This window comes from Prionailurus bengalensis, chromosome B2, assembly GCF_016509475.1.
Source record: "Prionailurus bengalensis isolate Pbe53 chromosome B2, Fcat_Pben_1.1_paternal_pri, whole genome shotgun sequence".
Lineage (NCBI taxonomy): Eukaryota > Metazoa > Chordata > Mammalia > Carnivora > Felidae > Prionailurus > Prionailurus bengalensis.
Genome location: NC_057349.1, coordinates 43,924,149 through 43,940,384, shown reverse-complemented (window position 1 = coordinate 43,940,384; position 16,236 = coordinate 43,924,149). Strand labels below are relative to the sequence as shown.

The following is a 16,236-nucleotide window of genomic DNA, read 5'->3' as shown; positions in this document are numbered from 1 at the left end:
GGGCTTCTGTGAGATACCTGAATGAGGCAACAGGATATAACTCAGTTCCAGGGATCTCTTCTACTCTTTCTTTAATTAACTCATTATCTTTTTCTGATCTTTTTGCTTCGTGTGCATGCGTGCATGTGTGTGTGTGTGTGTGTGTGGAAAATCATATTTACTTCCTAATTATTTTAGGTGCCCAATAAGCTCCCATTCTATATCTTCAGACGCCATAAATCCAGAGTCACCCCCTACTACATGGATAAAGATCTGATCCTTCTCCAAGAGGGAGGAGAAAGAGACAAGAAGATAGGAAAGGAAAAGGGGAGGGGGAAGGACTAGAGACCAGAAGAGTGTCATCCATGGTGAGATGGATTCTTAAACAGCTCAGCTCTCTGACACAGGGGAACCCCTGATTTATCCCCCAGGTCCCCCTGCCTAGTGACCTCTCTCCATCGCCCTCTCCCTTCTGAAAAGTAAAACAGCCTTTCCCTTTCTCAACATACTCTTTTTTAAATTTTTTTTTTCAACGTTTATTTATTTTTTTGGGGACAGAGAGAGAGCATGAACGGGGGAGGGGCAGAGAGAGAGGGAGACACAGAATCGGAAACAGGCTCCAGGCTCCGAGCCATCAGCCCAGAGCCCGACGCGGGGCTCGAACTCCCGGACCACGAGATCGTGACCTGGCTGAAGTCGGACGCTTAACCGAATGCGCCACCCAGGCACCCCTCAACATACTCTTTTGAATCTCCTTTATTCCTTTCACATCTGCTCTAGAAATTCATTTAGACTTGATTTTTTCCTGTATAAAGACATTTGGCTGTGGTGTGCTCTGTGCCCACTGATACCAGTGGCGCCCAGTCTTGTGGCTCATACTACCTGAGAAGGTCCAGCCCCAAACACAATCCACCACATTCGGGAAAAGCTGGGTCTTACTGTGCAGAATAATGAAGTACCTCATAACTTGCAGCTTGCTTAAACAACGTTACTCTGCAACCTTCTTTACTCATTAATTCTTTCATTTCTTCTTTCTGTCCTTGATACTCTTTGTTTCTCAGTTCTGGTCTACTCCTGTTCTAGGCCTTTCTCTCTCTCACTGTCTCTCAGTCCTCAGGAATAGAGGAAGGTACATATTTGGAGAAGGGAAGAGTCATTGGAATCTTTATCCAAAACGGAAAATTAATTTTCCCTTCCAATAATGAAAGCTCAGTTTCACAATACTTCCTTTTAAGTTTAAAAGGATAAGTGTACAAAGGGATTGCTTTCCCCATTGGGAGACAGGCCAACAAAGAAATCTTCATCTCACTAAAAATTTCCAGAAATCTGTACTAGCACATTCTTACCACTGATAATTGTTACGCGGTCATCTGACATATAAAACCTGTTATGAATAATAGTAACTATTTCAGGACATTTTATCCACTCTTACTCTCTCTATTTGAGATGTACAAACTTTCCCCAGTGAATCTAAGTTTCTCTTGGGAAGAAAACAGCAATTTTGAAAATATTAGAAAATATTTCTGGAATAAATTAGAGGTATAATTTTTAAAAATTGAGTTTTTGAACACTGTTTATCCTATTGACGTTTTTAAAATTCCTGAAGTGAAGGCATGGATGTAAGATAGTTTTTCTCCACTTTGGAACATTGTAAATTATTGATTAGTTCTCTTTAGCTTTGTCTCTGTTCTCTAAAAACTGATTCTTTTTTTCAGGAGCTTATCTACAAGTCCCTGGTTGAGAAAACTCATTTCCTACCCTTATTTTTTTTTTTATCAGTAATTGATGTCATTGCTTTATTACTTTTGAGTAGAAGTTTTAGAAATGCTGTATTTTTTTTCAAAGCTGTTGTATAATTTCCCTAAATAAGTCTAAAGTAAACGCTAGCTTTTATTACTTAATTTTTTGTTTTTAAGCAAATTATGATGAAGTTTGGGAAGCAAATTTCTTGACCAGATTTTGGTGGGAATCGTTGCTCAAGGTTAGGAGATCAGTTTCTTTATTTTGCAGCCTAGACCTCATGTATTTTTATCCCAGCCCCACCCTCCTTCATGAGTACTGTGACCTTTTGCACACACCTTAGCCCCAAATATTTTAAACAAGCTGCTCTATGAATATGAAAAGACAACATTTGTAAAGGATCTCCCAGCATAGAAAAGCAAACAGAACTAAGAATCCATGCTTTCAAAAGTATGGAAAGAAGTGGTGGGATGAGTAGCGATGCACTCTTTAAATTGCTGTGGAAGTTTATGTCTGCTCTTCGTCATCTTTCCATATGTCCCTGGGCAGTAGATACACCTGCTTTTCATTGTGGAGAAGCATGGAGCCCCCTCAGTCTTCAACCCCATTTTGCAGTCCCACTGTCTGAATCAGACTCCTCAGAATTACGGCTCAGAAGGTCTGAAGGACTTAGCACATGCCTACTCTTCCCCTCCTTTTCTGGATTATTTCCTCCAAGTTGTTAGTTAAATCTTTACATAATATTATTCCCGAGCTATAGAAGCAGGGTGTTTATAGTTTCTGTACTTATTTACTTACTGTTTTGGGGGGGGGGTGTGCACGTGCGCACGTGCGTGGATGCTTGCGTGTGTGTCTAAGTAAGGATTAAGGAACAGAGGAGCCACATCTCAAAGAACAACTTACTTTCGTGATTCTATTTGAGTCATGTTCCTTTTTATAAGCCCAAGAAATCACGGTTTTATGATTAATTTTGGAATTTAAGTCGCTTTTCTTTCTGCCTGGGTGAGTCCGACTCATCCCTCCAGGCTTAGCTGAAACTCCAGCCATAGGAAAGAGGGGAACGAACACCCTTGCCACCTAAGTCCTCTCTTGGGAAGCTAATATCATAGTCATTTATATACAGATATTACTTTGTGTCCTTGTGTCCAAAATCCTTTAGGGAGACTAGTGACTGTGTCTTTCTCATTCCTTCTCTTTCTCCTCTAGGGGAAGTGGTGGGTCAAGGTAAGCCAGGGCAAGGGCTTTCTGGGTGGGTATCGGTTTGAAGACAGCTCTGACACGTCCAAGGTTGTCTCCGGGGACACATTATCTCTGAGGCTTGATAGCTGGCAGGTAGTTATGAGGAATAAATGAAGTGGTCCAAAGTATTTGTGACATTAGATGATCAGTAATTAGTATTATTCTCTTCCTATCTCTTTAACAGCCTCTAGGCTTGGCCTGGCGTAGAACAAATATGAAGCAAATTTATCTTAAGTGAATTAATGGCTAAAGTAATGGAATTCTAATCTATGACACATACTTAAGCAGATATGATTCACTGTGCAATAACATGCTTGCCATTGTGCCTATGGAATCCCCAAACCATATATATTTTAGAAATGGTTTACCGTTTCTGAATGCAAAATCATCCTTTCTGTTATTTGGTTTCAAATGGCCTAAGATGTGGTTTGACCTTTATTGCATGTATGCCAAGAACTTAAACAGATGGTTTCTGAATTTTACCCCAAATTGCCCATAACTTCCCTGGTTGTCTTCTGTACTGGTCCCAGTCCCCATTAGGCTCTAGCTCTTTTGATAATTACCTTGGCATTCTTCCAATGGAGTCTTCTATTTTTAGAGTCAAAATGCTGGAAGAACAAACCACAGATGTGCATTGAAATATGCAGAGTATGGGTACAGAGCCATTTCTGAGAGTTATAATAAGAAAAGTCTTTAACCTAAAGATGTTGTTTGAAAACTTAGCATATTTCCTTTTCTTTTCCTTTGTCTAGTCCCAGAATACTACCTTGTTTGTCCAGCATCACACTGGGATTTGAGAAACTAAAGATATCTAATCAAAATATCTATTTTCCAAGAGTACTCTACATTTCTCATACATTTTTGTTTAAAAAGTTATTAAAGAAGACAATATCAGTCATAAAAACAAACCTTATTTAACACCTCACGAAATGGACAGTCTCCTTTTGGAGAACTGCAAAATGGGCTGGAAGGCAGGAAGGTTTTGTAGGATAAAGAATAAAGAACAAGGAAGAGACAAATAGAAAATATTGGTTAGGGCCACACAGTCATCCTTCTCTAGGGTGAAAAGAAACAAGGAAATAATAAGTACAGAGTTCAGACCTGGCTTGGCATTTGGGGATTGGCAGACGGTATACTGTTTTTCTGATCAAGTGGAGCATTTACAGGGATGTGAAAGTTATCTAAGTCACTGATGTAGCCCGCTGAGCAGAAGTGGCTCCATCTTGGGCCTCGAAAGTTCTTTCAACAGCTTATATATCACATTAGATTTTAAGTATTTTGAACTCAAAACAAACTTTTGTTTCTGTGTGATATAATACAAAACATTTGTATGCTTTATCTTTTTTAATGTTTAAAATTTTTTTTTAATATTTACTTATTTTTGAGACCGAAAGACAGAGCATGAGCGGGGGTAGGGGCAGAGAGAGAGGGAGAGAGAGAATCCCAAGCAAGCTCTTTGCTGTCAACATGGAGCCCAAGGCAGGGCTAGATCCCACAAACCATGAGATCATGACCTGAGCTGAGATCAGGAGTAGAAATGTTCAACTGACCGAGCCACCCAGGCACCCTAATTTTGCGGTTTACAGTTCACTTAGTTTAATAAGGTTACTTAATTTAAAGGTTTTTATTTATGCATTGTTTTATTTGATTTAAAAAAATTTTTTTTAAGTTTATTTGAGAGAGAGAATGTGCGCATAGGCACACACGCATGAGTGGGGGAGGGGCAGAGAGCGAGGGAGAGAGAATCCCAAGCATGGTCTCCCCACTGTTAGCACAGAGCTCAGCGTGGGGCTCAAACTCACGAACTGTGAGATCGTGACCTTAGCTGAAATCGTGAGTCAGACACTTACCCAATTGAGCCACCCAGGCTCCCCTTATTATTTTTATTTTAAAAGAGCTCAGAACACTTCACTATTCCTTGAATCCAAACATTTTAGGCCAGAATTAGGCCTGTCTTATTATAGGTGGGTCACTTTGGAGTCATGCAAATCTGATTTTAAATACAAACCCTCGTCCTTGGTAGTCATCTATCCTCAATTAAGTAGAAAAAATATTTTTCTGTATCCTGTAGCTGCAGTAATGTAAAATACAAAAAGAAAAAAGAAAAAGAGGGATTGTTTGTCCAATGTAGATTCTCTAAATAGATTTTTAAAGAGAAAACATTTTTTTTTTTAAAAGAAGATTTAAAATCTGAATTGTAGGTCACTGCGAATTTATTTGTAACATCCATTTGCCAGGGGCCATCTTGGTTTTCAAGATAAAAGTGAAATTGGTTGGAACCCCATCCCGGTGTTCTAGGAATCCTTGGAGGGAGGAATGAGGGAGATGGCAGAGGTGGAAGCTTGTATATCTTGTAGTTTTCTCTTGACTCATGGTTCTTGCATTTGCTGATTTCTCAATTTACATTCTGTCTTCCCTTCTGCATGTTTTGCCTCTTTTTGGTATTGCATTGCCTCACTGGACATCGCCCAGATCTTTATTTCCCTGAGTGTACACTTAAGGTTATTTCTTAGCAAACTTTGCAAAATATTAAAAATATGGAACAAGGAAAGAGAAAATGCAGCCAGAAACAACTTAAAATTGAATACTTGGCATAAAGTTGAATATTCTTCTGTTCTTACAAGTCTTATCTGCCATTACCCTGAAGAATTTTCCTGGGCTTCCTATCAGGTAATCAGTCACCTGCTAGGTAGCTGGGTCCTTTCTGTTCTCTCAGATCTCCAGCCTTGTCTTACTTACCTTGAAGACTCCAGCAATTCCAGTCCCTTCTTCCTGTGCAGAGCCACAGACTCTCCCTTTGTTTGACCAAGGACATTCAGGCTTTGTCCCACAGGGCTTCATCTTTTAATGCATGCCATTCGTCAGCGATTTAGTTTTCTTTCCTCCTTTCTTTGTTTTCTTTCTTCTCTTCCTTTTTCCTCCTCCCACCCTTCTTCCTCCCTCCCTTCCTCCCTTCCTTCCCATCTTCCTTCCTTTCTTTCCTCAAATACACTTTAAAAGAATTTTGGATCCCCTCATTTTTAATTTGATGCATAAAATTTATTATCCTGCACTTCAGTAATTCCAAAGGACACTACTCCTGGTATATTGCCTGCATGATTTTAGTCTGTTTAAAATATTTAAATATCAAAAGTTGTAGATTTAGTTCATTCAGTTATGGAAAATGGCCGCCTTATAACCTAATTGTCAAAGCCAGTTCTTATTATCAAACTCATCAGCCAATCCAGCTTGTTTTCTAATGGGAAAGATCTGTCCTATTTTTTTCAATTCAATTCAAATAAATGTGTCATATGTGTGTTGCTCTGATGCTCCCCTCACTTTTGAATTCTAATTTTAAGATAGACACATGGACAAACATGGAAACAGCTATCTGGTTTGTGTGCAAGGGCTAGTGGAGAAATGGATGAGATAAGACCTGTCTTTGGGCGCCTGGGTGGCTCAGTCGGTTAAGCGTCCGACTTCGGCTCAGGTCGTGATCTTGAGGTCTGTGAGTTCGAGCCCCACGTCGGGCTCTGTGCTGACAGCTCAGAGCCTGGAGCCTGCTTCGGATTCTGTCTCCCTCTCTCTCTGCCCTCCCTCTGCTCACACTCTGTTTCTCCCTCTCTCTCTCTCAAAAATAAATAAACATTTAAAAAAAGAAAGAAGGCCTGTCTGCTTTTAATATTTCTTTTCTGTGTCTGCTTTACTTTGCTTTCAAGGGCTCCTTCTTTAGGTACAACGTGTTCTGTACTTGCCCTTTTGTTTGGCACTCAAGAGATTTTTATACTGCAGGGAAAATGTGCCAGTGTGGATATCAAGATGACTGAAAGGCAAACTTTTACAAAGTGAGGAAAAGTTGATTGTGTTAGGAGATAGGGAAAGAGAACTGAGCCACAGTTTTTTCTTAGACAGACCCATTTTAGAAGTAAATAAATATGGAAGTACCAGAAAATTGGTTTCCTTAACATTATTGTGTCCATGTGCCCTCTGTTGATGAACGTGATTTGGAGACTATTATACGACAGTATCTTTTAAACAATAACCATTCTTTTCCTAAGAGATTATATTTTCCATGCGTATAGACACATATTACAGGATTATTCAGATGCTGTGCTAGCCATTGTCCACTTGACTTGGTTATATAAACGATCTGTGTAATAAAGGTCACACAGAATTTATGGTACTTGTAAAATTCCAATGCTGGAATAAAATCTAGACTTCTGAGCAATAGGAGGTACAGTGAGGAGCAAACAAGCAGCTTGTTCCCTTGATGCTTCTTAGTCAGGAATTAGCAAGCTTTTTCTGTATAATACCATAGAGTAAATTGTTTTAGGCTTTATGGAACAGAAGGTCTCTGTCACCACTGTTCAACTCTGCCGTTGTAATGTGAAAACATCCCTAGGCAATAAATAACAAACGAGTTTTGCTGTGTTCCAATAAAACTTTATTTGCAAAAACAGACGGTAAGCTGGATTTAGCTTACTGGCCATAGTTTGCCAACCCATGTCCTTGACTATGGCCTTATATAAGAGAGAAGAGTAGGACCCAAATATATGGCTACATGTAAGCTCAAGTCAATGATATCCAGAAGGCACTTTGGCAGTCTGATTCTGATGAAGACGGCACCTTTGTAGCTGTAAAAATGATATAATTTTGAGCCAGTTCTGAAATCCTGGCTAATTAAAACTTCAGTCGGAGTTATTTCGTTTTAGGGTTCATAGTAAGAAAACCCCTTTGCTGTCTTGTACTTTCATGTGAATAAAAACAAGTGACTTTGGTGTTGATACAGTTGACCCTTGAACAACACTGGCCTGAACTATACATGAAGTTTTTGAATAAATATATGAGACAATATTGACATAGATACTGACAGATGATTCATTTCATAAACAGATGATATAAATTTATGGTATCATATATATAGTACAATATTGTAAATGTATTCTTGCTTTCTTATGCTTACTAGCATTCTCTTTTCTCTAGTTTACTTTATTCTAAGAATACAGTATATTATATATAACATAAAATGTGTGCTATTAATTGTTTATGTCACTATTAAGGCTTCTGGTCAATACTAGGCTATTAGTAGCTAAATTGTTGGCAAGTCAAAAGTTATAGGTGGATTTTTGACTGGAGTTTGGGGGGGGGATAGTCAGCACCCCTAACCCCTGCATTGTTGAAGGGTCAGCTGTGCATCTGCTCAGAACTTCTGATATAAATCTTATTTTTTCCCACTTAGTATGTTTCCCTCCATTGTCTTAAAGAGATAATTTTAAAACTGGTGATAGAAACTGTTTGAAAGCCAGATTATTTAATAACATTCAAGAATTTCTTCTACTTCTTTCAGTCCAGCACAGTGGTTCTTAGAGTATGTTTGCTGGGCCAGCAGGCATCAATAGCACCTGAGAATTTACCAGAAATGCAGATGCTTGGGCCCTACTTCAGACTTACTGAATCAGAAACTTGGAGGGTAGGGCCTTGTGATCTGTGTTCTAACAAGCCCCCAGGTGATGCTGAGGCATGCTTAATGTTTGAGAACCACTGGTCTAGCTTATACCACGTTTTCAGTTAATTCTTTTTTTTAATGTTTACTTATTTATTTTCGAGAGAGAGAGATAGACAGCGAGCAGGGGAGGGGCAGAGAGAGAGAGGGAGACAGAATCCCAAGCAGGCTCTACATTGTTGGTGCAGAGCCCGATGCAGGGCTTGAACTCACAAACTGTGAGATCATGGCCTAGACCAAAACCAAGAGTTGGACGCTCCACTGACTGAGCCACCCACGTGCCCCTCAAGATGCCTTTTAGATGTGCAAGCAATGCCATCAAGAAGCCAGTTGGATAAAAATAAGATGGAGCTCAGGAAGGTGATCAAAGGCAGATGATAAAATTCACCAGCCCACTGATGATATTTTATAGAAAAGTATTTGTTTGAAAACCACAGAAAAAGAATCTAGTTAGGGAAGAGAGGAAGGCCCAGAACTGAAACCTGGACTCTCCTGGGGCACATTCAGAGGTTGGATAAAGGAGCCACCTGTCATTAGCTCTGGCTTCAGCTGGTGTGGGCAGTCTGGGACTGCAATGAGGACCCCTGATCTTGTCACTTCCTACACTGAACTCTGTTCCAGCCAGCTGAATTCCTATTATGTGAACATGCCCTTTACTTTGGTGTATCTAAGCCTTTGTTCTGATTTTACTTCTTCTGAGGAGCCTCTCTGACATCCCCTTCACACCTGCCCCTCCCCACCCACCCCAGTGTGGTCACTGTCACCACTGTGCCCCATAGCACATTGCACATTTTGATGTGGTAACACTTACCACATGTTAATTACTTTTAGTTCTATGCCTTTTCTATCAGACTATGTACCTTGAGAGCCAAGGTTCTTCCGTTCATGTTCATCCTCAGCACTTGGACACTGCTAAGAGGTTCTCAGTAAATATCTGTTGGGTGAATGATTGGAAGAATTCCACAGACCTGGTGTCCAGTTAGTATTGGATATGCTTTCAAACTGTAGCCTTTCTCCCAACTAAGGTTTCAGGGAAAAGAATCACTTTACTAGCTACGGAGCAAAATCAATCAGGAAGGTGTGGTTTCTAAAGAGTTATTACTAAATTTTCACTAATAATAATGATAACAATAATAAATACCACCTTATATTGAACGCTTACCTCATGTTAGACACCATGCTAAGTTTGTGTGCTATTTATAAACTCATCAGTTAGAACCTCAGAATTCCTCATTTCAACACTGTCTGGGCAAAGCACTTACCCTTCCTTTTTTCAGTTTTAGAATTTGTTGTCTTTTTAAGTGTAGTATCTTTAAACCTTCAATTTCATGTTTCCCCTGCAGTGCTTAGTTAGCACTTTGCTCTCCATTAAATGCCAAATAAATATTTGCTCACTTGGTTTAGTAGTGATAGCTCTTGCATAGGCAATGATCTCAGCCATTTTTTTTTCAAATAAAAAATTTCTGATTCTGACCGTGGATTCTCTAAATTAACTTTTTTTCTGAATTAGCTTAGAAAGTCCAGGGATAGTTCAGGGAAAGTAAGAAGAAGTAAAATTTTTGTTCCATGGCATATCAAGATAGTTTTCTGATGGTAATAATTCCTTTGGTTCCCAGTAACTACTTGTAGAAGATTTGGCCACATGCATGCTGAGGCATTTGATATGTGCTGGTAATGCTGAGACAAATGAAAACCAGGGTTTGTTTGTTTGTTGAAGGATTATCTCAGAGAGTATCCATAGCCAGTATATAGCTACTTATCTTTTGTGTCCTGGTTAAATAGCTATTGATGATGCTGGTGTAGATAATGGGAGTTTTTAAAAGTTTGGGAATGTTAGCGTAAATAGCTGTTTCTCCTGTGGGATTTCTCAAAACCTGTAATACGCTGATGTGTTCAGTGAATCACCAAGAGAATGCTAACATTTCCTGTTAGTTTGGTTAGCCGTAAAACGTTTTTTCTGCTTTGAACTTTGGACATCTTGCAAATGCTTCATAGAACACAATTTGGAAAAACTGTGATATTTAGGTTGTGAAGATGCAGAAGGCATACCTATTATTTTCCCATCCCTGTTATGGAAAAGCAAAAGCAAAAGTTTTGTGAGACAATGTCCGTGAAGGTTAAACAAATGGCCCCTAAGGTCACTGGTCTCTTTTTAAATATTAGGTTACTTAGGTCTGAGAAAATGAGCAGAAGGTCTTAGTAAAGAACAGTGCTGTGTATCACTATTTCACTGTTGGAAGGTTCATCCTTTCTTGGCCCAAGAGAGGAAGCCCCCAGATTCTCGAGTCTTCACATTTTCTAGAATGGTGTCATGGATCATCTGTAATGGCCTCAGGAGATTTCTCACTGTTCCATCACATTTATACCACCTTCTGGACCCGTTACACCCACTGCCATTTTCCAAACATACCCGTGCTTTGTACAGTCTTCCTTTTGCTTTTCCTCTTTCCTTTGCCTGGACTGTTCATTCATCCATCTCCCCATGTTGAAGTGGGACCTTTGTTAATTCAGCAGTTATTTATTAAAGTCTACTCTTTGCAAGGAACTCATTATAATCATAGTTGTAGACAAAGATACTCAAAATATTTTGCTTTTCTTTTAGTTAGACACGAACCTCCCTGCTTTTTTTTTTTATGTTTATTTATTTCTGAGACAGAGAGAGACAGAGCATGAGTGGTGGGGGGGCAGAGAGAGAGGGAGACACAGAATCCGAAGCAGGCTTCAAGCTCCGAGCTGTCAGCACAGAGCCCGACGCGGGGCTCAAACTCACGAACTGTGAGATCATGACCTGAGCTGAAGTCGGTCGCTCATCTGACTGAGCCACCCAGGTGCCCCTGAACCTCCCTGCTTTTATATTAGAATAAAATACCAGAATATTTTACACATCACAGAACAGTTTCCTTACTTGCATGGTGTACCAGTTAACTATAGGCTTATCTTTTACCTCCTAGTAGACTAAATGCATTGCAAGAATGTCTTTAAAAAAAAAAAACTTTTTTAAATGTTTATTTATATTTGAGAGAGAGACAGAGTACAAGTGGGGAGAGAGCAGAGAGAGAGACATAGAATCCGAACCAGGCTCCAGGCTCTGAGCTGTCAGTACAGAGCCATATGAGGGACTTGAACTCATGAACCGTGAGATCATAACCTGAGCCGAAGTCAGACGCTTAACTGACTGAGCCACCCAGGTGCCCCACAAGAATGTCTTAATTATTGTACCCTAGTAGAGCCTAACTCAACTCCTGGCCCTTACTTGGTGCTCAAGAATCTGTCAAGTTGAATGGAATGTATAGATGTCCCTATGGCTATTAGTAGAACTATAGCTTAGAAAGCCTGGTTTCAGATTTGCTTCTGACTACTCAGGAATTACAGATGTACTGACAGGTCAGATTTCCCAGGTAGCACCCACCTATAACTGTCCTGCAGAATGGGTTTACTTTAGAACCAGATTCGTCGAGAATCTAAGGCACGGCTGGAGACTCTTATCCATGCATTGCCACTACAGTTGGGAAGCAAATGTGCAACTTGGCTTAATCAAACTGACGGTGTTCTTTTACTTTTATTAACCAATACTGTCAAAACAAATTGAAAGCTGGGTTGTTTCAAGTAAATTTCAGAATGCAAACATTTTATTTGAAATACCACTAATTAAAATGTCTAAGTGGACTGAAAGGGCCCAGCTATATTTTGGGTCATGGAAAGATTGATCCCAATCCTTTTTCAGATACCTTCAATCTAAACATAAACTAAGGTATGCACATTACATTAGGGATGTTTGGTGCACCTATGTTTAGAGGGAGAGCTCATCATTCCAGATGTAATACATGTTCCTCATTGTCCCTTTCCTCATGTTCTTTTTGGACCTTCTGAAATGTATGATTGAAAAATCAAAAGCAAAACCAAAAATGAATCAGCAGGGAAGAGGCAGAAATAGCAAGCCAGGTGGCTTCTCCGATCTTTTACTTTATGCGTTTGAAGCCAATCTTCTATTGCTGTTTCCTTAAGTGGAAGGAATATTTAGACAAGAAAGAAAGAAAGGAGTGAAAATGGAACACCTTTCCGACGGATACCATCTTAATCATTTGACAGCCATAGGAAGATGAAGCCCAAGGTTGGATCCCAGTCCATCACCTTGAAAGAATCGACAACGGTTTAATTTTTTAGGCTGCACTGGCTCTTGGTAGAAGGAAAATGATAAAAAGAGGCAATGCGTTACTAAACATGGTATGCAAAAAGTAATAGCAATGCTAACACTTGTTGTCCAAGGCAGCGTCTAACCTGTATTAATAAGCTCCCGTGAAATCACTCTCTGGCCTCTTTAGGTCGGTCTTTTAAACAAATTTTGAAATTCTCTCTACAGGTAAAGATAAGATAAAAGTATCTGAGGATGACTTGAAGAAACTCCCACTGATCAGATGGTGTATTTTGGAAACCCTTCGTTTAAGAGCCCCTGGTATCATTACTAGAAAAGTGATGAAGCCTGTTCAAATTTTGGTGAGCTTTGGTTTGGTTTTAAAATAGTCAACCTTTGAAGGAAAAAAGGTACATATTTTGCCATATGTCATTAGATAATTCCTCAAGTTCCATTAAGGAAACAGGTTAGGGATGAGAGTTGTGCCGTAACATTTTTATTAATGTGAATATTTATCTGTTGGCAACTATTTTAGCTAAAACGTAACTCTTCGATGATCATTTTGGCTATGTGATTCCACATCAGAATTAATATGATCCTATTTAGGTCAAGCAGGTGGATTAGATAGTCTGCTGAACCAATGGGCAAGTAATCTTGAGCAATGGGTTCAGGAATTGAGGGTATGAGGAAAGTTCCTTTGGGTAACTGGAAGGTAGTCTCAGACTACAGATAACAGCCAGGGAAACAGCGGGAAAGCTGTGGGTGATAGCAACTGATATTAGCAGTCAGCAGCTGAGTGAGGGAGAGAGGTCCTTCCTATGAGCAAAGTAGGAGAAAATTTGCAAGTGCTCCATGGCAGCTATGTTCGTGTGGCTGACTTTTAATTCCGTATTTGGCAAATCAGTCAGGCAGAACAAAATTTTTTTTTTTTTTCAGAATGACTTGACAGGGCCTGCATTATCCAGATAGATCACATTTACTCAGCTCTCAACTCTTGTTAGCTTTTTAATAATACAGTTTGATACAGTTTTTAGTAGTGGAAGACAAAAGAGACAAAAAAAATCAAAATTTTATAAAAGTTGCAGCTACACCCAAAGGAGACATAGTTTATTTAACTGGTCTTACATACATTACAGCATTTAGTTTTAGTGGGATTTTAACTGTTTATGCTTTTAAATAATCTATTAGTTACTTTAAAATATCAGTATAAAAAGATATGCTTTGAGGAGATATAATCAAACAACTTGGTGCAATTGAGTAGAGGAATGTGTTTATTACTCTGAATAGTACTATAGTTTATATTGAACGTTTGTTAAACCTTATTTATATTCTGGCTAACAGATAATTAGCTGAAATACAGAAGTTATTTGTCTGCCGGTAGGTATCTTGATTGTTATTTTAAGTATACAGATGCCATACATGCTTTGTGAGATTTATACCTACATATTTCAGTTATTTTGGAGCTTTTGTGAGTGGCATTTAAAAAAAATTTTGGTTCTCAATTGTACATTACTTGTTTGTAGAAACGCAGTTGATTTTTGTGTGTTCACCTTGTACTTACAACTTTGCAAAACTCACTGTGCTTTTTGGTCCTACAAGTGTTTTTATAGATTCCTTGGGAATTTTTATGTAGATATTTTCTTTCTTTTATTTCTTTTTCTTGCCTTATTGCCCTGGCTCTGACTTCCAGCACTGTGTTGAATAACGGTAGTGACAACAGATATTCTTGCCTTAAGGGGAAAGCATTAAGGGGAAAATCTTCCACTGTTAAGCTTGATTTTTGGTGCGTTTTCGGTAGCTGCTTCTTATCAAGTTGAGGAAATGTGCTTCTATTTCTAATTTACTGAGAATTTCAATCATGAATGGGTGTTGGAGTTTGTCCAGTGCTTTTCCTGCATCGGTAGATATAATCATACGCTTTTTCTTCTTTAACCTATGGCTGTGATGGATTACATTTATGGATTTTTGAATGTTGAACCAGCCTGTCATAGACATGAAAGACATGTCATGCTAGGCATGACATTCTGGAATAAATGTCAATTTGATCATGTTGTCTAGTTCTTTTTATACATTGTTAAATTTGTTTCACTAATATTTTTTTAATTTTTTTTTAACATTTATTTATTTTGGGGACAGAGAGAGACAGAGCACGAACAGGGGAGGGGCAGAGAGAGAGGGAGACACAGAATCGGAAACAGGCTCCAGGCTCCGAGCCATCAGCCCAGAGCCCGACGCGGGGCTCGAACTCACGGACCGTGAGATCGTGACCTGAGCTGAAGTCGGACGCTTAACCGACTGAGCCACCCAGGCGCCCCTGTTTCACTAATATTTTGTTGAGGATTTTTTGCCTGGAAGTTCCTAAGAGATAGTGATCTGTAGTCTTGTTTTCTGCTTTCTTACCTTTCTTTCTTTCTTTCTTTCTTTCTTTCTTTCTTTCTTTCTTTCTTTCTTTCTTTCTTTCTTTCATACTGTCTTGTCTGGTTTCTATATCATGATAATCTCTTAAAAGATGTTTTATGCTTGTCCTGCCCTCTTTTCATAAGCACTCAGATTCCTTTCTTTACTTCTTTCCTCTCTCTTCCACTCTCTCTCCTTTCTCTCTCTCTTTCTTCTTCTTACTTAATTCTTTCTCTTTCTCGCATTTCCTCTTTCTGATCTCATTTTTCAGGCCTTTTCCCCTGAAGCCTCTCTCCTTTTAAGTTCCCATTTAGTTCTTTAGTTTCCATAGTTCTTTACTAACTATGCCTTCACTAAAACAGGGAGAAAAAACCACCAGAATCTTCATATCTATATATCTATCTATATCATATCTATGGAAGAATAAGATACATTCTTCCGGTTACTTTTGTATTATCTTTGTAACTTTCAGTGTGGTTTATGTGACTTCAACACGTTCTGTCTCAGACTTCCTTGACCATTGTTCTGCCTGCCTCATATATGACTGCTCCATACCCTCCTTCTCAAACTTAACACCCAGCTTGTGCTATTTCATTAGCTCAGTATGTGAGGCCATCACATGATAATTTTATAATGAAAAAGTTTAAACTATTACATAAATACATTTTCTGGCAGACTGACCCAAACCAAAGACCTTTAGGCACATGCCAGTTTCCGATCAACATGGTGCACTTTTGAAATTGTATTCTTTTTAGCTTCTGCTATCCTGACCTTCAGCATTCCTTTTTTTTTTTTTTTAAATATATATAATTCATTGTGAAGTTAGCTAACATACAGTGTATATAGTGTGTTCTTGGTTTTGGGGGTAGATTCCGTGATTCATCACTTACATACAACGCCCAGTGCTCATCCCAACAGGTGCCCTCCTCAGTGCCCATCACCCATTTCCCCATCCCTCGTCCCCCATCATGCTGTTCATTTACTTTTTTTTTTAACTTGATTATACTTATACCTCAACCCTTCTTTTTTCAAATAGATACCATTTGTCCTTACTATTCTCTTGCCACACTAATTATCCTCTTATTTTTCCTTTATTTTTTACTGTACCACCACCTGAAATCTGTCTGCTGTGCCCTATTTTTTCCCTTCGAGGGAAAAACATTTTCCACTGGACAAATGTTAGTTTTTTGCTTATTTTGGTTTGCTTCTCACTTTGGGACCCTTGAAGATGACTCAGTCTATTTCTTCCTTCCTTGTATTTTTATTT

The 16,236-nt window shown here is 39.0% G+C and overlaps 1 protein-coding gene across 1 annotated transcript in view; it reads left to right on the top strand.

Moving 5' to 3' along the window:
• Positions 1-16,236, top strand: part of LOC122489590 (24-hydroxycholesterol 7-alpha-hydroxylase) — a 94,928-nt gene that overhangs the window by 48,383 nt on the left and 30,309 nt on the right. The window contains exon 8 of the mRNA XM_043591588.1: positions 12,801-12,934. Coding sequence (XP_043447523.1) covers positions 12,801-12,934 — 134 coding nt within the window. The remainder of the gene's footprint in view (positions 1-12,800; positions 12,935-16,236) is intronic.